This window comes from Macaca thibetana, chromosome 5 (assembly GCF_024542745.1).
Source record: "Macaca thibetana thibetana isolate TM-01 chromosome 5, ASM2454274v1, whole genome shotgun sequence".
Taxonomy (NCBI): Eukaryota; Metazoa; Chordata; class Mammalia; order Primates; family Cercopithecidae; genus Macaca; species Macaca thibetana.
In genome coordinates this window covers 49809917-49835485 of record NC_065582.1, presented here as the reverse complement: position 1 = coordinate 49835485, position 25569 = coordinate 49809917, and the positions used below count along the sequence as shown (strand labels likewise).

Sequence of the window (25569 nt, the reverse complement as noted above, 5' to 3'; positions counted from 1 at the left end):
AGAATTTGGTTAAACATGTGGAAATAGACAATGGCTGTAGCAGACTATTAAGGCCTTGTCACTTTAAACATTCAAATGATAGATTTTCCTTTGTTCTAATTGCGTTGTCACCAGGCAACCTTTTGATTATTTTCATTCCTATTAGATTTGGCTACAGGGAGCAACCATTTCTGGTCACAGAGATGTGGGTTTCTGATCAGTTTGACAATTACATGTACATTTTTTGTATATTACTAAATTGATCAATTTTACTTTTAGAAATCAGATTCGTTGCCTTAAAAAGTCAATGTCAGGAAGTGGGGGATAGAGAAGAACTTTTCTGCATTGAGAGTCTTAAGGGGCATAAAAACCAAATGGCAATGTGAGATCCTTGTTCAAATTCTGGTTGGAAAAAAACAACTATGGGCCGGGCGTGGTGGCTCATGCCTGTAATCCCAGCACTTTGGGAGGCCGAAGCGGGTGGATCACCTGAGGTCGAGTTTGAGACCAGCCTGACCAACATGAAGAAACCCTAGCACTACTAAAAATACAAAATTAGCCGAGCGTGGTGGCGCGCACCTGTAATCCCAGCTACTCTGGAGGCTGAGGCAAGAGAATCACTTGAACCCAGGAGGTGGATGTTGTGGTGAGCCGAGATCGCCCACTGCACTCCTCCAGCCTAGGCAACAAGAGCAAAACTGTCTTAAAAAAAAAAAAAAAAAGCCGGGCGCGGTGGCTCAAGCCTGTAATCCCAGCACTTTGGGAGGCCGAGACGGGCGGATCACGAGGTCAGGAGATCGAGACCATCCTGGCTAATACAGTGAAACCCCGTCTCTACTAAAACTACAAAAAACTTAGCCGGGCGAGGTGGCAGGCGCCTGTAGTCCCAGCTACTCGGGAGGCTGAGGCAGGAGAATGGCGTAAACCCAGGAGGCGGAGCTTGCGGTGAGCTGAGATTCGGCCACTGCACTCCAGCCTGGGTGACAGAGCGAGACTCCGTCTCAAAAAAAAAAAAAAAAAAAAAAAAAAAAAAAAAAAAAAAAGAAAAAAACATCTATGGATGACCTTTGTGAGACAATGGAAACAATTTAAGCATAGAATATGGATAGATGATATTAGGGAATTAATGTTAATTGTTAGGTGTGATAATTATATTGTGGCTAGAGAAGAGAATACATACCCTCATTCTCTGGAGCTGTGTCCCGAGGCATTAAGGGGTAAAGTGGTTGGATGTACTTTGAAATGGTTCTGCAGAATATACACATGAAGCATTTATGGCAAAGTAACAATTACATCTAGTTGATAAGTATATAGGTATTTGTTGTATTATTTTTTCTACTTTCTTGGTTGTTTAAAAATGTTTGTAATAAAAAGTTAAAGAATCTGAAGAGAAGTTAAAACCTAAAATCATATTCTTGGTAGCCCTAAAGATTTTCTGTGTTGAGCATTGTTAAGAGATCCAGTGATGGATCCATGGTCATCCATGCTGGCCTAGCAGCTGTCCTAGGTGTGGCAGAGACACCTGGGCCCCACATGTGTGAGAGCTGCAGTAATTACCTCCCCCTGTTGCATGAAATGAGGCATGTGTCTGTGGCAACTACTCCAGAGGACACTAGTGGAGGAATTTAATGTCCTTAGTACTTAAAAGAGAATTGAGGAGAAAACCGAATTCACAAAAAGAGGAAAAAAATCAAAAAGAAAATAAAAATGTAAAGACTAGTGACCCAAAGCAGTAGCTCTGCTCCATTTTCAGGTAATTTTTCCTGTCCCATTTTTCTTTTAGGGGTTGGAGGTGGGTGGGGTATGGCCAAAAAAGTCATTAATAAACAAAATCAGGTCATTTGATGTTCACCCTTTTTCTCCAGACACACTCTTCCTTGAAAAGAATGGTCAGAGGCAGAAACAGCTCATTGAATGCTGTGGAATGTTCCTTAATCACCAATAAAATACATCTTTCCTCACTGGGGGCAGATGTCTAGTGACTTTCTAGAAAAATGTTTATTCTCTCCTCTTTCTTCCCCCATCACCACACTTACTGCACTAGGATTTTATAAAGGTCAGTAAGAAAACATGTAAGAACACATTTGAAAAGAGAAAGGTATTCCATTCATCCAGTGCCAAACGAGTATAAGTAAAAATATGTGGCTTGAAGTGATTGGAACTAGGAGTAATCAACTCTTCTCAGAGCTTCACGTTTTTACTTCTAGTGTCAGCGTCCCCCTGTGCCCTCCCTCCACCCCAGAATCAGTTCATTTTCTATCCCATGTTTTCTGGGAGAGTTGCAAGCCCATATCAAAAGAACAAAGCCCAGTGCCACACTGTTTCCTACATGGGGTTATTTGCCAACCCGTCTGGAACCATAACCCACTAAGGGGAGTGATAGCCTCTTCTTCCATAATTAAATTGTTTGTTTCTTTTGGTTTGTGTATAGTAAAACTTACCTTTGTTTTGTACCTATTTTTGATGATGACTTTATCCTGTGGCCTACTTTTCCTCTTAACCCAGTTTTGAAACATGTTGTGATACTAAGCTTTTTAAAGTTTGATGAGTCTTAGGTCATTTCCTCGAAGTGGAGAGGTGGATTCACATCTATGTGATTTATTAACAAAGGGCTCTCAAGAGGTGAAAAAGGGAGTGGGGGAAACAGGACAGAGAAGGGGGAAAAACCAAAATAGGGGGCTCCTTTATTTTTCCCTTTTTTTTTGGTTTTGTTTTGAGACAGGGTCTCTCTCTGTCACCCCGGCTGGAGTGCAGTGGCACGATCACAGCTCACTGCAGCCTCGACTTCCTGGTTCAGGTGATTCTCCACCTCAGCTTCCTGAGTAGCTGGGACTACAGGAACGCATCACCACGACCGGCTGTTTTGTATTTTTTTTTCCATAGAGATGGGGTTTTGCCATGTTGCCCAGGCTGGTCTCAGACTGTTACAGGACAGAAATATGTTACAGGAAGGGGTCCCAATCCAGAGCCCAAGAGAGGGTTCTTGCATCTCATGCAAGAAAGAATTCAGGGTGAGTGCTCAGTGCAAAGTGAAAGTAAGTTTATTAAGAAAGCAAAGGAATAAAGGAATGACTACTCCATAGACAAAGCAGCCCCGAGGGCTGCTTGTTGCCCATTTTTATGGTTATTTCTTGATGATATGCTAAACAAGGGGTGGATTATTCATGCCTCCCCTTTTTAGACCACATAGGGTAACTTCCTTACCTTGCCATGGCATTTGTAAACTGTCATGGCACTGGTGGGAGTGTAGCAGTGAGGAAGACCAGAGGTCACCCTCGTCTCTATTTTGGTTTTGGTGGGCTTTGGCTGGCTCCTTTACTGCAACCTGTTATATCAGCAAGGTCTTTGTGCCCTGTATTTTGTGCTGAACGCCTATCTCATCCTGTGACTTAGAATGCCTTAACCGTCTGGGAATGCAGCCCAGTAGGTTTCAGTCTCATTTTACCCAGCTCCTATTTAACATGGAGTTGCTCTGGTTCACATGCCTCTGAAAACTCCTGGACCCAAGTGATCCGCTTGCCTTGCCCTCCCAAAGTGTGCTGGTGGGATTACAGGTGTGAGCCATAGTGCCCGGCCTGCGGGGCACCTTTAAACCAAGTCCCAGCCTTTGCCTGATCTTGCAGTAGAGCTCTGGAGCAAAATTATATCTGACTTTGTTCAGACAAGTTAACTGGGCTTTTATACTCCTGCACCAGTGAGTCACTGGCTAAAGTCAATCCAGAGGGATATAAACTTCTAAGCACTTTCAATTCTGTGGGTGGGTGCAGGTGAAGCCAGGCCATGGCTTTGAGATGCAAAGTGGCCTGGTAGGAGTGGGGTGGTGCAGGCTGTTTACTGACAGTGCTCACTAAAGTAGAACGAGAACCTTTATTACTTCCCCTCAATCTATTCCGATTTTTCTTTTTTTGATAAAAATATTTATTTTTCCAGTGGAGCCTCCCTACCTCCAGATGAACCAGTTGGAAATGGAACTGTTGTGGTACTGAATCTACAAATGGATTGCACTATGTTCCATGCAAAGTTGACTTTCCTCCCTTCCCTTTGCCACATCCTTCAGAGTGCGACAGTAAATTTAGAAAGTATCAGTTGAGAAGTTGAATGCAAAGGCTGGGAATGATAGATCTCTCCCATTAAATAAATATTTAAAGAATGATATCAAAATTTTGAGAAAAGAACTGCAGTTAATCAATTAAAACCCAGGAATAATGTCTGCTTAATTAAGTTTGGAGATCCAGTGAGGATCTTAAAAAACTATACTTTGGATTGATTCAGATAATCTTTTATTTTCATTTTTGTTTTCTTTAAAAGTGGTATGTCAACATCACTTCATTTCTACATTTCAGAGTTCTGTACATTTCTTAAAAGGAAATAAGCAATGCTCAATGTACAAAGTAAAAACAGAAAACTAGAAAAATCTGAATAAAATGGAGCAAGTTCCCATAGGTCATACAGTACAAATTAGTCATTAGATGTCATCTGAAGTGCAATACCACTGCTGTGATGATGAGTTAAGGAATGAAATAAAAATACTCTATTTTAAACAAACAGTATATATATATTTATATGTATATTTTTTTACAGATAGTAGACCCAGTGATATCTGCAGTATTGTAAAAACTTATGTACAAATAACTTTTTTTAGACATTACATATACATCAGCACCGTAGTAAAAACAAAACCAAAACAAAACCACCGTATTCAAATCTATCTCTCTATTAGTTGGTCCTAGTACTGAGCATTTGGAGGAAGCTTTTAAAAGATAATGGAGCCCCCACCCCTGTCCCACTTCCATTAGCCACCTCCAGTTTCTCATCATTGCTTATTTATTTCCTGTACCTTTCAGGAAAAGGTAATTATGTTTTCTGTGTCTTCTCATTTGTTTGCTTTTTTTTTTTTGGTTTCATCTCTTTCCACTCAGTTTCCCCAGTGGCATGAGTCCCCATGTGGGGAGTTCAGGGTCACTCTGCTGCCACCTCTTCGGAGAGGGCGCCCAGCCCCCGCCTGGACTTCTCACCCACCAGGCACCTCTGGCCTTACATCCTGCCCCTTGCTGAGCAGATCTACAACGCGGGGTACACTGAGAGCAAGTCAAAGGCAATGTTGCTCGCCGCCTCCTCTCCAAACCTCTCTGCTCCCAGCTTTCCATGGCAACTCGCCTTCTCAGGACTGAGTGTGGCCAGTCCAACCCCACAGGCTGCGATTCCTCTGTGGTGAGCTGCCTGGGAGTGCACAGGAGGCAGCCAGTGTCTAGGACGCGGAGGGAGGAGGGGACAGGAGAAAAGTACACACCACTCTCACTTAGGACAACACTGAAGCCAAAGGGCCTCCAAAAGGGGGATTGGGAGGGGAGGCAAGGAGCCTTGTTGATTCCTTCTGACAGATTTCACTTAGGGCAGATGTGCATCAATGACAAAGAACAACTGTACAGGACTTTGGAAGAGGACTACTTTGCTCATATGAAAGAAACTACATCTCCTTTATATCCAAATTTGTAAGGTGGAGCAATTGCTTTTTTAGCTCCTCCACCTCTCAGGGATTTTATATTTATCTTATCTTTCCGATGAGTAGGGATGATGGGAAAGGTGGATTTTAGAGCATCACTCCCGGGATTTCGCCCAAAGGGAGCCTGAACCAGTGACCTCCAGGCCACTCCTTCCCGGGGATATCAGACATATCAGATGTGGCTCACAAAAACCAATGCCCAAACATCAGAGCAGCCCTCTCAGTTCCAGGCAGAGATATTCATTCAACTCTACACATGTTAGAGAAAGAAGACTCCAGTGTTGCCTTTGCATTTCAGGCATTGTCTTAAGTTCTTCCTGCATTTATGTGGACTCTGCCCAAGGCTCCCTAAAGACATAAGCTTCACTTCTTGGATAGTCTGTAAGGAGAAGCGAGGGGAGCTGGTGTGGAGGCAAGGAGGAATAAAGGCAGGGCTGGAGACAAAGGCTCCAGGCTGGCAGACACACAGCGTCCAGTAGGGGTTTCTCTGCCCTGCGCCCGCCAGAAGTAGATGTGACCCACCTGGATGTTTTGTATTGGGCGCCAGTGGGCTCCAGCCCTACCTGGAGGGACTGCCACCAGGGGCACCAGCAGAGGGCAGACGCCCCAGGACTGCCGGATGGACCGTGCTCCAAACTCAGCCTGCTCTCCTTGTGACAGCGGAGCCTCTGCAATTCCTGAGGGTCATCATGGGGCAGGAGACAGACAGGCCTGTAGGATCTATTGTTGTCTCCCTGTGACTATCTCGCTGTTCTTCGTGCCTGCCCTCCAAATTCAGTAGCATGTCTCGAAGCCTTACATCTCTTGGCACCCAGAGTTCAGTGCATTTCCAACCTGTGCACCTGGCCTGTGCAACCACCCAGCCTCTTCTGGGGGACTCTCTCTGGCCGAGGCTCTGTCTCTTTTGTGTCTCCAAAGCTGCTGTCTCCCGACCTGGGGCAGGAGGGTCTGAGGATACCTCTCTTGGGTAACAGTCCCTCTTGGCTGAAGTAGCTCCTGCTGGGCCAGGCGATCACAGGGCACGCTGAGGCTGAGCAGAGGGGCTCTGGCTGGCTTCGTCTTCCCACCTGCTCCTCTGGGTGTCTCCCTCTCTCGCAGCAGGGATCTGCGTGGCGTCTCATCTCGATTGCTGTGTGAAAATCAGGTGAAATGAGGCCCGGCGGGGCTGTGGATTGGCACCTGGATCTTCCACTGTCAGCCAGCTGCAGTTTTGCTCAGTTTACGTGGGTCAAAAAAACAAAAAACAAGGATGGGTCAACATCCTGTTTCTTTTTCACTTTTTAAGCTTTAACCACTCAAGTCATGGCTCTTGGGGCCTCTCTTGACTAGGGGTTACCAAACAATTCATCAAGCTCCTGCATCCACTCGTCCCCTGGCCCACCTTTGATGATGGAGTCCACAAGATCTGCACCATCCGGGAGGCCAGGGAAGGAAGCCCCAGCTCCGTCGCCACTGTAATTGTATGACACGTCCTGAGGGGCATTCCGCTCATAGGCTTGGCTCTGGCTGCTTGGAGCAAAGCCGCCACTGGGTATCTGCTGCTGTGCTGGGGGCTGGCTGAATGCTGGCATGCCCGGGACTCCCTGGCTCAGGCCAGACATGACCATTGGCCTCCCCTGGCTGGTGCCTTGCTGCCCCGGGAGCGATGGCATCATCTGCCGACTCATGGCAGCTGGGTTGAGGGTCCTCACTGTGCCCGTGTTAGCATCCACGACTGACTGGCTCAGTCCCTGTGGGAAGTGCTGCTTGGTCAGTCTCGGCTGCCCAGCTTGAAGAGGGTAGCTGGCGCCATTGTTGAATGGTCCCAAGTCTCCACTAGTCCTCCCAGGCATGCCCTGCAAGCTCCTCTGTTGCCAGCTTTGTGCTCCTTGCTGGACTGTTCCCATAAGGCTCTGCAGCCTTGGAGGGGCTTGGGGCCTAGGCAAGGCCTGGCCTACTGGCCCTTTCATCTGCGGATGTTGCTGGGTAATGGCTGAGTTCACCAGCATGCTCTGACCAAAGCCACTCACCATTCCAACCCCCTGCCCAGAGGCAGGTTGCCTCGGTCCCTGGGCTTGATTATGTGTGATGCTCATGCCACTTTGGTTTGGGTGCTGCAACATTTGGGTCATGCCTGTGCTCATACTGTACATTCCTGGTTGGCTGGTAGGCGTGGTGCTGTAAGGGGCCAGTCCCATCTCTGACTGCGCAGCTGCAGTGGCCATCGTCCCAGGGTTCTGGGAGGGTCCTATTCCCATCATGCCTGCGTTCTGTGCCATCAGCCGTGACGTTCGCATGCTCTGGAGGGCTGCTTGGCTTCTTACGGCTGCTATATCCTGGGGAGAACCTGCAGTGAAAAAGAGGACACGTACCACTCACTCTTTTCCATAAGCAATATACTGCAACAAGATGTTGGAATTTTCTTTGGGAATGACAAAATTCCTTTATATGAAAGGATCTAAAGAAAAACAAAAAACAAAAAAAGAAAAGATCTACTCTGATAATCTCTAATAAAAATGATTATTTTTCTGATTATAACATGCTGATTGTGAAAAATTTGGAAGTATTAAGAAACATAGAGACAAAAATTAAAGTTACCTGAAATCCCACTATTCAGAGATGATCATTCCTATTCTTTTATTTGTATATAAATAGACACCCACAAAAATTGGGATTGTCCTGTGCATGTGTTTTTGTAGCTGACTTGTCCACTAAACAGATCCTGATGTTATTCTTGTTTGTACTTCAGAAGCAAATTATTTTGTACTCTTATAGGTATGACATCATCCTCAACCAATAAGATACTATTTTCTTTGGTGGTGAGAGAGAATTCACCTCTGGGGCTAAATTAGAAAGAAATGGCTGATCACTTTGTATTTTCTATTCGTACAGTGGAACATGGTTCAGTAGAGAATACTATCAATAAAGACCATTAGACTAATTTCCCTTAAGACTTGAGTAGGATTTGAGAGGTTAAAGGCCATTGCTTCTGCTAAGCAGCTATTTTGACAGATAGGACATTTTTTGGATCCACTCTGTAGATTTCAACATGCTCCAGATTCTCTGAATCATAACATGTCATTGCAAACTGGCCAGCTTCCTGAGCTAGAAAAAGAAATCATCCTGCTACGTGCGACTTGGCCATAAACTTTATGCATTTCTTTTTTTTTTTTTAATTTTTTTAAAAATTATACTTTAAGTTCTAGGGTACATGTGCACAACGTGCAGGTTTGTTACATATGTATACTTGTGCCATGTTGGTGTGCTGCACCCAACTTTATGCATTTCTACAGCAAAGTCCATTCCTTCAAATCGGCAACGACTATTTCTCTCAGCAAATTGCTAACACAGTTTTAATAATGCTGTTTAAAAGGTGGCCAGAGTGTCCACACCAAGTCATTCAACCTTAATTAGGCATTTGAGTGAGTCATTCTTTACATGTTACCAGGAAATTTCCAAACAGCCAAGAGAATGGAAATGTCACCGGTAGAACACCAGTCAATGTTGCAAAGGGCTAGGAGGTGCACAAAAATGGATTTTTCTATGTTCCTGCTAATGACTGAGTCTATAAGAAGAAGAAAAATAGTTTTTTTCCTGGACATTTGAAGAAGATGCAGCATGGGAGCCAATCAATATTCTAAGCAAATTTAATCCCACCTGGAACTGTGATGAGAAACCAGATGAGAATAGTCTAACCTTGTTAAACCTGGCACCCTGGCAGATAACTGAAGCATGTTTTTGTCTTCCTGATGTGGCTATTGATTTCTGGGCTGAAAATATGTCTCCATATTTTCTTCCTTTCTTTAAGAAAGAAAATTACGGGAATTTTGATTATGTCTCAAGTTTTTGTGGCTTGAGATCAATATCATACTGCATTGAAAAATGAAATGGTTTCTATCAGGAAACCTGAAAGATCTGGGGGAAATCCCCAGAAATGTTTTCATATTTTGTTTTAAGCTTCATTATATCTAAGTGATTTTTTGAAAAATCAAAAGTTCCTAGTAAAACACTCAAAGGTAGTATATACTGCAACTTGTAATCTTGTCATGAAGTTTTGAGACCTTAACGACTAAATTTTTATTGACTCCATGGCCAATAAGATCAACTGTGGTGAAATGGGTTATTGAGTTATGTATAAAAAAAATTTAAGGGAAAAATATTGCTGAGTTGGAGATTGACTGGGTAGACCCAAATTATATAAACAGTCTGATGGGCTGCTAGAAATAGATGAAAGGACATCTATAATTTGGCCATTTTGGGGTATGTTTATAATGGATATGTTAAAGGACTGGATACTGTCTGGAATAATTTTGTGAATGAGAAATAGGTTCCTTTCTTTAGAGGGCAGAAATGTTACAATACCTTTTAATAGGCAGTGATACATTAATCCAAGCCAATCTTTATTTTTATTTAGTGTAAATGACTGCACTATCTTGATGTAATTCTTATTTTTAAAAGGCATTTTAAAATCAGCAATCACCACATTATTTTTCACTTAAGAGAAATAAAAAGACTTTTATTAATCTAGTTTTATGCCTTCCGTGATTTTAAATATACAAAGGAAAAAAATTCAGATGTGTCCAAGGAATTAGCTTGTCTTTACCTGATTACTACATGTGTTAAACCACAAATTATGTTTTCTTTTTCTTTTTTTGGTCTAAAACATATTATTGTGAGACACTGTAGTCTAATTTTCTTGTCTGCTGGTTAACATCACAATGTCCAAGAAAATCTTGTATATTCAAAGAGAGACGATAGTATCCAACTTTTTGCTTAAAAAGTCTATGTTCTATTTTCACTCACAATAAGCCTGTATTTGTGAAAAAAATAAGCATTTCCCCATAGTCACGTAACATTGCTCAGAGGTCCAGAACCTAATGAGGGAAAGACAATCATTAAGGCCTTTGAAATGTATAATGGTGAGAGTATGGGATAGGTTCTCATGCAAGTTGTACCTAACAAAACTTCTCTCCAAGAATGATATTTCTTATTTTTCAGTTTGCTATTTTCCCAGATGCATAACATCATGCCATCTAGGGTGTCTGTAAACACATGAAAATACTGAAGATAGTAAAATAAATTATATATCTCAAACCAATCAGCTCAAGGACCCTAAAATGTCACACTGGCTTTATTGACAATATTCTCTACTGAACCATGTTCCACGTCACGAATAGAAAATGCAAAGTGATCAGCCATTTCTTTCTAATTTAGCCCCAAAGGTGAATTCTCTCTCACCTCCAAAGAAAATAGTATCTTATTGGTTGAGGGTGACACATCGTCTCTATATGAGTGCAAAATAATTTGCTTCTGAAGTATAAACAAGAATAACATCAGGATCTGTTAAGTGGCAAAGTCAGCTACAAAAACACATGTACAGTACAATCCCAGTTTTTGCGGGTGTCTATTTATATAGAAATAAAATAATAGGATTGATCATCTCTGGCGGGTGGGATTTCAGGTGACTTTAATTTTTGTCTCTGTGGTTTTTTTTTTGTTTCTTTTTTCTGAGACAGAGTTTTGCTCCTGTTGCCCAGGCTGGAGTGCAGTGGCACAATCTTGGCTCACCGCACCCTCTGCCTCCTGAGTTCAAGCAATTCTCCTGCCCCAGTCTCTGGAGTAGCTGGGATTACAGGCATGCACCACTACGCCCGGCTAATTTTTTGTGTTTTTAGTAGAGACAGGGTTTCTCCATGTTGGTCAGGCTGGTCTCGAACTCCTGACCTCAGGTGACCCGCCTGCCTCGGCCTCCCAAAGTGCTGGGATTACAGGCATGAGCCACCGTGCCCGCCTGGAATAGAACTTTTTAACTGGACCCAAAACATCCCGAATAGCTCATATAAGTATGTGTCTATGTTCTGCAACACAGGGAAATTATTAAATTGTGGTGGCCCCCTTTCCCCACAAATAATACATGAGTTATGAACCTGGAAAACTCAAGAGACGTTATGCTGGGTTTATCAGCTTTTATGTTTTTAATTCGTTCATAATATAATGCAGCAGCTCTCAAGCGTGGTTCCCTAGCTAGCAAAATCAGTGACTCCTGGGAACTTGTAAAAAATGCAGATTTTCAGGCCCTGCTCCAGATATACTGAATCAGAAACACTGTGTGTGTTTTAACAAGCTTTGTTGGTGCTTTCAGCGCAGGCTAAAGGTTGAGAACTATAGATATAAAGGAGGGCTCTGTATGTGCAACAACAACTATATGTAATGATGACTAGTCCCCACTCTTCCCTACCCATGGCAAAATTAGAAACATAATTCTTCAAAAACCCCTGGCACTGATTTAGGGCACAGAACACCTGTGGATAACTCAATTCCTTTTGTCCTTGCCTGTGTCAAGGCCAAATGTGTCAAGGCCAAAGGATCTAACATGATATAAGCATCCCAGAGGTGAAAGGGAGTGGTAGCTTCTCAAGCCCCAGTATTTTTACAGGTGATCTTCAATGTGGTCTGTCAGTAAATATCAATGGCTTTCAGACTGTAAACTACAACTCACAGTTCATGATCCAGGATATATACATGTGGGTTTAAAACAGAAAGAAAAGCTTCTGATATGCTCTGATAATTTCTGTTGTATTTCATTTTAAAAATGTTGGTTGTGACCCACTAAGTTGTTTTCAATAACCTTGTGTTTTGCAATCTGAAGACTTAAAAATGCTACCTTAGATCAGAAATTTTTCACTCAGTCTATTGATAAAGTTCAGGGATACTTGTGAAATTATATAAAAGTTTATATATATTTACATATTATACATTTTTGTGCAAGAGGCTTCATAGCTTTTTGCAGACTCTTAAAGGAATAGGTAACTTTTGAGAAGCTAGGACCCATTGATATGGATCCCACAAAATGGGCAGAGGATGGGATTAGGATTTCTGCTGCTAGGTGAACCCTGTAGCCCCCTGAAAACTCCTGTGGATAAGATTAGGAAGGCTCCTCAGGCTATTTTCTTCACCCCATATAAGACCCCCAAGTGTCTTTTTTTTTTTTGGAGACAGAGTCTCGCTGTGTTGCCCAGGCTGGAGTGAAGTGGTGCGATCTCGGCTCACTGCAACCTCCACCTCCTGGGTTCAAGCGATTCTTGTGCCTCAGTCTCCTGAGTAACTGGGATTACAGGCATGCACCACCACTCCCGGCTAATTTTTTGCATTTTTAGTAGAGACAGGGTTTTGCTATGTTGGCCAGGTTGGTCTTGAACTCCTGGTCTCAAGTGATCCATCTGCCTCAGCCTCCCAAAGTGCTAGGATTATAGGCATGAGCCACCGCACACAGTCAAGGGATCTCTCTGTTGGAGATGGAAGGGTTTGATATTTGAGTGGGCCTTCCACATTTATAAAGGAGTGCAACACTAACATACAGTGCACCCGTTGCTACTGGGTCATCATTTAGGATTCCCACAAATGGCTACAGGGTCAGTTCAATCAGCCTCAAGGCCCTATTTGTCTTCTACATTCAGCAGAGACTAGTGGTTGTTGCAAGCCAGATTCTTCCATTTCAGCTATAGAGGTAAGGGCTTTGGTCAGGTGACCTGCTGGCATAGCAAAAAAGATGTGGCACAAGATTTTTGCCCCTGTAGTCACTAAGATGACGATCTAAACATAAACAAAGTTGATATGGAGCCAACAGGCACCAGTATATCTTTACTGGTGGTTAATCTATTGCAATACTATGTACCTTTGGTAAAGAACAGCTGTTCTAGTCCCAACTCCCACAGCTACCCTGACCCTTCCCTGTGCTTTCTAGAACCCCTCTGTGACTCAGTGACCAAAAGGTTAATGCCTGGCACAACAGGAGGTCTCTAGGAATCCATTCTGATTGGTTATTACTCTTAACCTACCAGTAGTTAAATAGTTTAAGTATTTCCTGGACACAAATACAGCATGTAAGGCAATGACTCTGGCTACACATTCACTTACGCTTCACCTCTAGAAGGTATAAAATGAGAGAGGTTGCACTGGCCTCACCTTGAAACTGATTGACCTGCTGCACCGGGTATGGATTCCGCTGTGGCTGGAGGTGCTGCCGGGGTAGATGTGATTGCTGCAATTGCTAGAACGACAGAACACAAGAGGGGTGGAGAGGTGAGATAGGGAGCAAGCACACAATTCAATATCCTAGCAGTTCTGAGGAAGGTAGGGTTTTCCCCAAAACTAAACTTTGTGTTGAAGAATCATATGCCTATAGGCAAGAGCACAAAGCCTAAGGATACAATCAGGTAGGTTTTCACAAAATGAACACACTCAGGGCCACCAGACCCTCCATCAAGTAACAGAACGCTGCCAGGAGCCCCTCGTGCCCCTTCCAGTCATCGCCCTCCCTTGACCCATGGGCATCACTGTCCTAACGTTTAACAACATACAGCAGTTATGTCTGCTTTTGTACTTTGCAGAAAATTATTCACATGATGCTGCTTTTTTATCTGGCTTCTTGCATCCACCACAGTATTTGTGAGATTCATCCATGTGGATGTGAATTCTTGTTGCTTGTTCATTCTCACTGTTGGATAGTATTCCATTATATGAATATAATGGAATACTATGATTTATTTACCCATTCTACTAGTGATGTCACCTTTGGTGTTTCTAGTTTTTGTGTTTCGAATGTGATTGCTATGAACATTCCTGTACATGCCTTTCGTGAACATCTGCACGTATTTCTGATATGTGGACTTGCTGGCTCATGAAGAATGCGTGCTGAGGGAAGGGGTTTTGACGTGGACTGCTCAACATCAGCCTGCATGCTTTCCTTAGCGCTGTGGGGACTGAGCTCAAAGGGAGAAGCAACTGCTTTTTAATGACCTAAGTGGATGCTTTGGGCATAGGAAGATGAGATCCTCAGGGGTTATACAAAAAAGGCTAATCTTATTCCCATGAAGCCACACTGCCTGTAAAATACATCTCTACAAGTAAACTATTCAGCATTTACCGCTTTGAGGAAACCACGTGGGATTCCACATATACCAGCAAGCCAGGAGGCCTGCATTTTAGTCTTTCTTCTTCCACTCACGGGGATGCTGCACTGCTAGTGTTGCTACCAATATACTGGGAAGGCTATTATCATTATCACATTGTATGTGCAAAGGGAAAGAAAATAAGAGTGATGTAGAAAGAGCAGAGAAAGAGGTTTTAGTTCTAGGTCTGCCGTCAAGTAGCTTGCATGACCTTCGGGATGTTGTTTAACCTGCTCCCTGCAGCTGCTGAATATTCATTAAGTACCTTTCATCTGCAAGGGCTATAAAGAATATACAACAAGGTCCCTGTTCTTTAGTGTTCATTATAAAAATAACACACACTGACCACCTCTTAACGCATGTGTTTATTTCAGTTTTTTCTCTTGTGTTTGTTCCTGGGCTGCTCTATAATTTTCTTTTCTTTTCTTTTTCTCTTCTCTACAAGGCCAGCCAGTATTCTGGCAACCAAAGAAAAAAAACAGCCTCTGACTTGTTGACCCCATCCCGTGGTCCCTACCATAATGTTCTACAGAAAACTGTTGAAATTAATTGATTGTGTAGACCAATAATGTGTAGACAAGAAACCACGCAAATCTTTTAGGCAGCAACAGAAGGGCATTACTGAGTGTAAGCTGAGCATTTAACAGCTTCTCCTCAGTCAAACTTCCCATATTATATAAGAATTTAATTGTCCTACTTGCGACTAGGAATGAGCCCCTGGCAGCCTGTGGGGGACTAAGGGTGTATCCTGGAGTCAGGAATCAGGAGTCCTCAGTTCCATCCTGGCTCTGTCTGTCTCTAGCTCTGTGATCTCATATAAATCACATAAGCTCAGTTTCCTCACATAACCTCAGTTCCTCATTTGTAAAATGATGGGACTTCATGATCTAGAATGTTTCTAAGTTTTGTCTAACCTTTGTGAATGGATGAGAGGTGATGTGCTTTGCACTTTTTGAGAATATGGCATTAAATGTGAATTCATGCCTACTTTCAACCTGCTCTGCTCTGATTGCCAAGTCTACTGAGAATCATTTTAAAGTTTCCCAAAATATGTAAGATCCCAAATCCTTCTGTTTTCCCTCACATGTCCTTTCAGGAAACCCAAAATCTGTTTCCAAAATCCAAAGTGTGAGGACACTTTCAATGCTGCAGCAACTAAGATTGGTGTTGATCTGGCAATATTCACTCTCAAAACGAAAAACTGAGAGCTGGCCGGGTGCTGTGGCTCACACCTGTAAGCCCAGCACTTTGGGAGGCCGAGGCAGGCAGATTACTTGAGCCCAGGAGTTCGAGACCAGCCTGGCCAACATGGTGAAACCCCATCTCTACTAAAAATACAAAAGTTAGCCAGGTGCGATGGTGTTTGCCTGTGGTCCCAGCTACTCTGGAGGCTGAGGTGGGAAGATTGCTTGAGCTCATGAGGCAGAGGTTGCAGTGAGCCGAGATCACGCCACTGCACTCCAGCCTGGGTGACAAAGCAAGACTCTGTCTCAAAAAAAAAGAAAAAAAAAAAAAAGTTGAGCACTTACTCCTTGTAGACCTGCACTTGGACAATCTGCACTAAATCTGCATCCTCCTCAGGTGCAGACAAGATGCTCCACTGACCTGGCTGGGCCATGTGCTACAGCTCTCACATGACATTCCCTGACACCAGGGCCATGTGACAGGCCCCCACATACATGTGTGCAGCACACACAGCTTCCAAAACATTTTACACACATGATCTTATGTGATCCTTAGAGCAGATACATGAGGAAGGCTGGGAAATTATTAAAACCTAATCTGGCAGATGAAGAGGGAAGTTCAGTGTTTTTTCCAAAATCACATCACATGCAAAACAATGGGCAAATCCTGGCGCTGAGGAAAGTGACCCTCCCCTCATCCCTCATCATCTTTTAGTACACACAGTTGCTACGGAATGATCCGCAGGTCACAGCCTCCCATTTCCCTTGTCTTTCCCAAGAAGCCCCAGCTCTCTCTGTGCTCTGGATTCTGAGGGGTCTCCCCTGACCTCTCACCTCCTTGTCTGGGGGCATCGTCTTGACGTGTCTCTTCTCACACTCTTCCCACGCCCTGTGCTCCCCAGGGTGGGGCTGGCCTCGCCGTGTGGGAACACCCCTGGGCCGCACAGCTGAGCTCTGCCTGCTTGCCCTGGGCCCTCTTTGTGTCTTTGGTCACAGCACACATATCAAAAGCCATCACTCAAAACATCAGGCACACCTGAGATTTCCTGGGATTGGCTGAGGAGAGGATTTACAGAGCCCAGCTGCCCTCGGCAGCTCCATTTATCACTGCCTGAGAGATTAGCATGGCTCCTTGTCGCACACCTTATGTAGGTGAGAGGGATAGAGGTTTGTTTGTACAATAGCTGCCAGGCGGCGGACTGACCTTGGTAAAAAGGGAGATAATTACACAGCTGTTCAGGAACAAAAGCAAAGAAAAAAAAAAAAGAACGTAAGTGAACTGTGCTCAGCAGTACAATTTTTCTCTTTGGGGGATGCTCTTTGAACTGCTGTTCTTGGTTAGTAGGGACCTCAATGGGCCTGTGTCCTACACAGGATACACGGTGGTGGATGCTTAGTACATCTGCAAAATTCTGGCAGGGCACGGTGGCTCACGCCTGTAATCCTAGCACTTTGGGAGGCTGAGATGGGAGGATCACTTGAGGCCAGGAGTTCGAGACCAGCCTGGTCAACATAGTGAGAACCCCCGTCTCTATTTCTTTAAGAAAAAATTTACAAAATTCTGACCCTATCAGGAACATTCTAGAAGGATAACTGTGAGGCAGACCTATGTTGAGCCTTCAGCTTTACATGACAACCTTACACCTCCTATAAGAAAGAGCCTGCTATGCAAGATTCTCTGTGCAGACCCACAGAAGCCACCTGGGGATCTCTTGCGGGCAGCCTCAGGCCTTTCCCTAGGATAATGCTAAGTCAGGTATGGGCATCTCTAAAAACAAAACAAATGGAAACCTACAGGATCAGTCTGCAGGGAAGGCTTTCTCTCAAAGCTGAGGAATTGTAGGGCGAGGGTGGACAAAGATGCCTAAGGTAAAGCTGTATTTGTGTTAGGCTTTCCTTTAACTCACAGATTTCCTGAGCTGTTTTAAAAGCTGTGGGGAGTTTTCTTAAGTTTGCACCCTGTCTGTGACCCAGAGTTCAGGTTTCCAGGTACTTCTGCAGGCCTTATTGTTCTGCTATTGTTCCCGATCCATTGTTCATGACCCATTCTATAGAATTCTCCTCAATCCTTCCTCCTGTCAATTTCCTCTAAGAAACAGAGTTCTCTGAATTATTATTTTTTCCTTCATGCTAGAAATAATACGGCTTATGGAGCATGTGAGACAGTCCCCGCCATGTGCTGATTACACAGACCCCTGTACCAGAAATCAGAAGAAAAGGGGCCAGGCTTGAATCAAAGAAATGTCTCTGACACACAGGCCTTCAAATTGATGGCTGGAGCCTGTCTTTTAAGAACAAATTAATTCATTATAGGAAAAACCCTAACTAATTGAAAGGTCTAAATTCTTCAGGTTCTCCTGTGATCCTGGGAAATGCTAGACCGTGAGCATCTTGACAGAGGATGTGAACTGCGACTTCCTCACAGGCAGCAGGCAGGTGCTGAATAAGTGCTTGCTGAATGAATGAATCACGCCAGGGCGCATGTTACCTGTTCCGCCAAAATCTGCTGCTGCTGCTGCTGCTGCTGCCTTTGCTCCCGCAGGAACTGTTGCTTCTGCTGCTCCATCAACTGGGCCCGCTGATCAATGAGCATCTGCTTCATGATGGCTGCTTGGGGCTGGCTGCCCAGGAAGCCAGGGCCTGCAGGACTGGCTCCTGAGACCATGCCACCTGAGCCTGGGGGCACGGAGGACTGCATGGGGCCTGTGGTTCGGGGAAGTCCAACTGGATGCTGCTCCTGGGAGGACAAGAGAGAGAGACATGAAGGGATTCTCCATGGAGACTCACTGCCATTTGAAGGGAAGCCCCTGGAAAAAGCGAATGGGGCGGAAGTCCCAGCTTATGGACTGGAGGCATTTTGAGTGGCACGCATTGCATTTCCATAAAAGTAGCCTCAAACCCGACCTTACCTGAGTAGAATGAGAGAGGCCACAAGGGACAGTAAGAGAGCATGGCTCTGGGAAATCCAAGCCCAAGTCCAGTCTGTTTCGGATGGGACCGACTATTGCATATGGACAGGATTTTCAACTAACATCCTGTGTTCCTCCAAGGAAAGGGAATGAGCCCTCAGGCTGAGCTCACCTAAAGTCTGGAACACCAGAGACATCCTGACCTCACCTGTTAATCCTTATTTCTTACTGTTTACTTGGCCAAAATGGACGTCTTCTTCGCAAGTAGGAGGGACATTTGCAGAAAACTGCAGGAATTTGTTAATCAACAGATCTGATATTTGATGGAATTCTAACGAGTTGCAACATTTGAGAGCTATATATATGTCAAAAAGAAAAATCCTGCTGGCCAGAGTTGTTGATGGTGAGAACTGGGAATGTTTTACACTAACCAAAGCTATGTAATCTCCTAATATCTTTAAAAATAGAATTGAGTCGGCCAGGTGCCGTGGCTCGTGCCTGTAATACCAGTACTTTGAGAGTCCCAGTACTTTGGGTGGATCATGAGATCAGTTCGAGACCAGCTTGGCCAAGATGGTGGAACCCTGTCTCTACTAAAAAAAAAAAAAAAAAAAACTAGCTGGGCGTGGTGGCGGCCACCTATAATCCCAGCTACTTGGGAAGCTAAGGCAGAGAATTGCTTGAACCCGGGAGGCAGAGGTTGCAGTGAGCCGAGATCGCACCACTGCATTCCAGCCTGGGCGACAGAATGAGACTCTGTCTCAAAAAAAAAAAAAATAGAATTGAGTCTTCTATGTCTGGGATAATTTAAACGTGGGGTGTTGGATTGGGTCTCTTGATTCTATAATTATATGTCAGCCAGTCGAATGATGGCAACTTTTAAGGACTGGTCCTTAGGGAAGAGGAGGTCAAGGCCAGGTGACTACATGGAGAATGTGCTCAGAGGCGAAGTTTATGCTCTAAGCTGGACAGTGTGGACTATTAGGGGAAAACAGTGAATGGGAAGAATAGGTGTGTGGCCCAAAGATTCAATTTCTAGACACTTCCTTTCCTATTTTTTCTACCAAGTCTGCCTAGCATTGGCAAGTACTGTCTGAACATTCTGCAGAAATTCCTTCTACCTCATTAAAGTTTCAAGTAATTAATGTGAACATGGAGGAGTTGACACAGATCAAATGGGCACACATATAAGTACATTCACAGTCATTTTGTGAAGCACTATTATGAGACCTAAATAGTAAGAAGCAAATGTGAATAACTCTATCATTTAAAAATTTGTAAATCCAAACTGGATTTTAATATTTTTCTTCTTTTTACTTTACTGCCTTTCCAACGCAGATACCATTAAACATGTTGGCAGTTTTTTCTCAAAGCAAATAGGTGAAGTTTGTCTCTGTCTCTCCTAGAGAGACAGTCCTGGATTTGACTCCCTATGGCTTGGGCTTGTGTTCCTCCCTTCCTCCCGTGGTGTGCTGTAGAACCATGCAGGCTGCCCTCTCTACTATGACTGACCTCAACTGCCTCTTCAGTTGCTCTTCTTCCCTCCAAACAAAACAAAAAAGCAAAACAAACAAAAACCAAACCAAACCAAACCAAAACGCTACTCCTCTTACCCTAGAAACACTTGCCCAAGAAGCTCTGGTTTGTTCATGCACTAGCCTAGGTCACACAATGAATGAATGGAAGACACAGAACTAGCAGAACTAGAACGCTATTTTTTTTTTTTTTAAACAGATAGCTTGTCTTTACTTTTTAAAAAAATTAAACTTAAATTTTAAAAAATTATTTCATTAGTTATCGGGGCACATACAGGTGGTATTTGGTTACATCAGTAAGCAGAACGGTAATTTTGATTCTCAATTCAGTACTCTTACTAGCTCAGGCCTCTCCCAGGCAGTGTCTTCATGGTGTTAAGTGTGCACCTAAGAACAGCCTGTAGACCTATATAGTGTGTCTCTCATAAGTGTACTGTGTTCTATTTTTTATGTGTAAATGCTGTAGCTGAAATTAATAAAACGTTGTGTCTTTGTGTATTTTCTCTATAAATACACAAAGATAGCTAGGAAATATTTTTGATGTTAACAAAAAGATCTTATACTAAAAAATACCAGGAACCTTTGTGCTCCCAAAAAGTTTACTTCAGGACTAACTCTTGCAGGGGCCTAGATATTTCAGGATCTTCCCTTTCCCCCCAAGTATTTGCTACCTGTTTTCCAAGCCCTTCCTTGCAGTGAAATAAAGCTGTTTCTTGGCACCTTTAGGGACAAATGGCTGATTGGCTTTACACTTTAACAAATGAATTCACACTGACATATAAACAGTCAATCAGCAAAAATGCAGATATGTAGTTTGTTTTTTCTGTCTCAGTATATTTGATACTTTCCAGTTTTGATTAGAAGGAGAGTTGGAAAGAAAATGAGGCCCAAGGGAAGATAAAGTTTTCTTCAGCTTGAGTTTTTGAAAGGGTTGCTCTGGGATGACCCTGTTTATCTTTGTGCACTTTGAGATATGCTTGTCCTGTGTGACCAGCCCGCACAGCTGGGGAAGTGGTAAGGAGTGAAGAAGTGTTGCTTTCCCAGCCTCCTCTCCACTGGGAAAAGAAAGAGAGAGGCAAATGGGGTGATGATGATACATCAAACCGCTTTTTGCCCCTGTCTTCCTGGGCCAAAAAGAAATACTTCAAAAGCACAGCGTGAAAAAAAACCCTCCCAAAGGGATAGTCATGTTATTACTTCCCAGGATTATGTATTTCCCCAAATAATTCCCTCCCAGAGGTTTTGCCTTCAGGCTTCTCACTGAAGACCTACAGGCAGAAAGGGCTGTATGTATTATATTATTATTTTTTAAGAGACAGGGTTTCACTCTGTTGCCTAGGCTAGGGTGCAGTGGTATGATCATAGCTCACTGCAACCTCCAACCCCTGGGCTCAAGCAATCTTCCTGCCTCAGCCTCCTGAGTAGGTGGGGGGACTACAGGTGTATGCCACCATGCCCTGCTAATTTTTAAATTCTTTGTATAGATGGGGGTTTTACTGTGTTGCCCAGGCTGGTCTTGAACTCCTGCCCTCAAACAATCCTCTTGCCTCGGCCTCCCAAAATGTTGGGATTACAAGCATGAGCCACTGCTCCCAGCCACTATGTACATTCTTAAAGGACTGCCTTCCCTATGAAACATCTTTAGTACTTTCCCAACAAGCTCTGCGGCATTCAACAGTGGATGAGAGACGCCTACAGCCCCAGACTCTGAGGTGTATTGCAAAGTGTGACGATGTACTCAGTGACTTGCCTTACACATTAAGCTGGCCGAGGCCACTAACTGTTTCATAATACATGGCTTCTTTTAACCTCCAGTCTAAGAGGGCTTAATGAGAAATAGTCTGTCAGATTTCAGGATTTCAAGCCACTGCTCTTGTTTCTAAGAAGGACACACACTGTGTTGTGCAATTAGAGAAAACCAGGCTGAGCTTTCGTCATGCGAAATGTAATGCCTTGAAGCCAAATGATGCTGTATTTTTAGTTGTAATTACTGGCTTGTTCTCCAATCCACTCCTTGCCCAACGACCTCCCTTGCTTCTCCCAAGAATCTTAATACAGTTTCTTCCCCTCAAAAATCCAACTGGCTATATAGATCTTCATTACTCGCCTAACCCTATTTACTCTTCAGTAAAATAAAGGGAGGAGAAAGAAATCAAAACCAACGAACCTATTTTACATATCTTCCCCTCCAGGGAAAAGATCTTAGCAATATTCTAAAGGCTAGAGTGAGGTAGGAGGTGTCAAAAGCACCCTTACCTCCCCCAAACAGGCAGTTTTTGACTTCAAAAAACAGTTGTGGTAAAAATATCTCCCAAGAACAGCCAGTTGTTTATAAATCTGTGCGTAGGGAAGCTTTATTTTTCTGAAGTGTTTTCAAGAACATGCATAGTGTTTGGGTGAGAGGGGCCAGCGTTGCTGGCGGCGAACCAAAGACGGCCGGCGGCGAGGAGGCTGGGGTGACAGGGACCCAGTGGATAACGGGCTTCAGAACGCCCAGGGCTTCAGCCTTTTCCAGGCGTCCCTCGCCGGGGGAACGCGGAGCAGCTGCCGTTCTTACTGCGCCCCAGCAGATGGTGGTGTCAGCCCGGCCTCGCGCCCGGCCGCCGCTGCGCCCGCGCCCCTCCCCTCGCAGATGGCTTAATCAGGGCTCCCGCCCGCCCCTCCGCAGCCCCCGCCCCGCGCGTCTGGGCGAGCGCTGCGAACGTGGAGCCAGGCAGTCAAGTGTTACTGCGTACAGCAGGTAGCCTGGCAACTGAGAGCATAATACCGAGCAGATGGTGTTCGCACGGCGTGATGGACATCACACACGACAGCCTGAGACAATCCAGGAATTCCCTGGTGACTCTAGGCCCTCTTTACACAAAATGAGTTCTCTCTCCATTGCCGTGTATCTCTGGGGTTATCTTCCCCCCTCTTCCGACTGACACTGAACTGGTTTCTTATTACCGACTTTTCTTCCAGCCGGAGGGGAGGGAGAATTCAGGTGGGGGAGGGCGCGGGAAGGGGACGTGGAAGGAAACGGAAGGGCTGGGAGTGTGGTAGGGGGGCAGTGGCGACCTCAACGGGGCGGAAGGGTGGCGGACACCAGACCCCAGGGCCGACAGCCCGGGAGGGACCGGGTTCCAGGACCCCAGCTGCACAAAGCCGGCGCGGGGAGGGGGCGGTAAGGAGCGAGCCTTGGGTCGGCCCGGCACTGCTGCCTCGGCTCAGAGTCCTTGCAATCACTTGGCCTACGAACAACTTAAATGAAATTTAGGGTTTTATTGAAAAAGTCCCCTGGGGCCTAATTTAGCCTCTCGACTCGAGCCTATATGCTTACAAGTCCTTAGGGGACTCCGGCTAAGAAGTCAGGAGTGGGGCCCGTGCACCCGCGGCAGGACCGAGACTGCCTCTCGGCGCAGGCGGCCCTAACAAAGAAGCCCACGAGGCGGTCCCGGGCGCTGGCAGGGGCGGCGCGGCGGCGCTCGGGAGACCCGCGAGGGGCCCTGGAGGTCCTGGGCCAGCGCGCGCCGCTCGGGAGCCCGCGAGGCTGCGGTGTGCTCCGGCGGGCGCATTTCTCAGGCCCCGTCACATCGTGTGTGTTAGTGGCTGGGGAGGACACGAGGACAGAGATGAGGATTGTTCGTGGCAGGAAAGAGTAAAAATAAATCAATGCATAAACAAAAAGGATGCCCCAGAAAACCTGTGCTTTTCTCACACACACACACACACACACTCACTCACTCTGAATTGGGTCAAGTAAAAAAAATTTTTTTTAAAGGAAGGAATCTTTAGCCCAAGTGGGATTTCAACTAAATTTTATATATCAAAAGATAGCTACATCCAACCTCTCACCAGAATCCAGAGGCTTTCTCCTGCAAAGATACTATTGAAAGTTTTATTAGTAAGTTTGAGAAGGCGAAAGTATATATCAGAGGTGAAAGCTAACGTGACAATTGCTTGGCCAAAGAGCGCAGCAGTTTTATGTTATTGAGCAGCACAGGATGAATCGAACACCCATGATGGCTAGACAGAGGCGCCTGGCTGTGATTCCCAGAGGTTCAGGCAAGCCATGTGACCTCTCTCAGTCCCCACCCTCTGAAATGAAAACCATACTCATAAGACTCCTGACAATGGAAATTTTGGAGGTGACATAGTTAATGAAGTGCCATAGAAAGGAAATAGCTACGAATACTCTAAAACCTCCCCATTCCAAGTATGGGCAATTTGGGAAAAATGAAGAACTAAATTAGGGGTTCTCATGTGGTTGCAGGATCAAATGCATTAGTCCCCACCTGGGAGCTTGTTAGAAATGCAAATTCCCAGGCTCCCCCCAGGCCTCCTGAGTTAGAACTTTTGGAGGTGTTTTAACAAGCTCGCCAGGTGATTACGATGTCCCATAGAGAATCACTGGGGCAAATAATCCTGTGCCCTGATTAGATTGCAATGCTGCATTTTCAAAAGCAAGTCAGGGTGCTGAGTTGCTTAGGTTTCTGTTGCGAAGTTTCCTGCTTTGGAACAAAATTCTCAAAATTTTCAGAGGGTTGCTCAGGCCAGTGATGTTTGCAATGCAAACCCAAGAATTCTGAAAGGAGCCCAGGGCCAAAAGGAGCCAATTCTTCCAGGAGGGACTGCTCCAGTTACAATTGTGCTGTGGAGGCTGAGGAACACCCATGACTGAGGAAGGGTGAGTCCCCCATAATGCCCTTGCTAAGGAAGCATCAGACATCCCTAGACCTACAAGTCCCTGGTGTAATAAGGTGAACTATGGAAAGCTATGATTTGAGGAAAGTTCCCTCTGATTGAAAGAATTCTTCAAATATGAAGAATGTAACACTTATGGGGCACCTACTCATTGCAAAACACTCTGCTAGGGGCTTTCACCTGTATGTTTAACTCATTTTGTTTTTTATTTTTTTTTAAAGCCCGAATTTCTGAGAGGTTAAGGAACTTGTCTGATGTCCCACAGCTGGTGGTGGCGTCTCTGGGATTCTGACTTTTCCACTGACCATAACATGCATCTGGTCTAAATTGAGCAGACCACCCAGGAGGATGTTGGAGTAAAAAGAAATGGGAAGGGGGTGGGGAGAGGAATGGGCATAGAATAAAAAGGTAGAAACCCTTGGGATCAAAGGATGCAACTGAAAGAGCACCAAAATATGCATCATTTTTTTTTATATGTTGCCTTGTACCCAAAATTGGGGTGCCTCTGTGGTATCAACTTTGACATTTAAAGAAAGGGCATAAGATTAGATCATTCAACCATAAGTGGAAGGAAGAAACAAAATGAAATAAAACCTTAGAATTCCCTTTGAAGTTGATCAGGTGTCAAGGCAGAGATTTGGTTTTCTTTTACAAACTTTCTTTTTCCAGAACAATTTTTATTGTGGGTTTGGAGAGGTGTTTACAATAAATTCATAGCAGAGCTCCAAAAGGGCCCACCCCATCTAAACTCCTCTGTCTCAGCAGATTATTGAAGAAGATTGGATTAAAAGGATTGTTTTGTGATGTGTGATGGTTGTGTCCCAAGATGATTGCGTTTAAGGCAGA

At 44.5% G+C, this 25569-nt stretch overlaps 2 protein-coding genes across 14 annotated transcripts in view; both read right to left on the bottom strand.

The window, feature by feature from the left end:
- The window catches only part of NDUFC1 (NADH:ubiquinone oxidoreductase subunit C1), an 829703-nt gene that overhangs the window by 416385 nt on the left and 387749 nt on the right, over positions 1 to 25569 (bottom strand). Inside the window, exon 1 of one of the 13 annotated variants that reach the window (XM_050790277.1) lies at positions 21154 to 21163. The exons of 11 other annotated variants lie outside the window; for them this stretch is intronic. The gene's annotated coding sequence lies outside the window, so the exon portion shown is untranslated. Of the gene's footprint in view, positions 1 to 17118; positions 17129 to 21153; positions 21164 to 25569 lie in introns of those variants that run through there. One more of the 13 variants, XM_050790275.1, reaches the window with a different exon arrangement.
- The window catches only part of MAML3 (mastermind like transcriptional coactivator 3), a 436667-nt gene continuing 415340 nt past the window's right edge, over positions 4243 to 25569 (bottom strand). Inside the window, exons 3-5 of the mRNA XM_050790213.1 lie at positions 18085 to 18333; positions 13427 to 13511; positions 4243 to 7808 (exon numbers count right to left, since the gene is read on the bottom strand). Of these exons, the coding sequence (XP_050646170.1) occupies positions 6808 to 7808; positions 13427 to 13511; positions 18085 to 18333 (1335 nt within the window). The 3' untranslated portion in view covers positions 4243 to 6807. The remainder of the gene's footprint in view (positions 7809 to 13426; positions 13512 to 18084; positions 18334 to 25569) is intronic.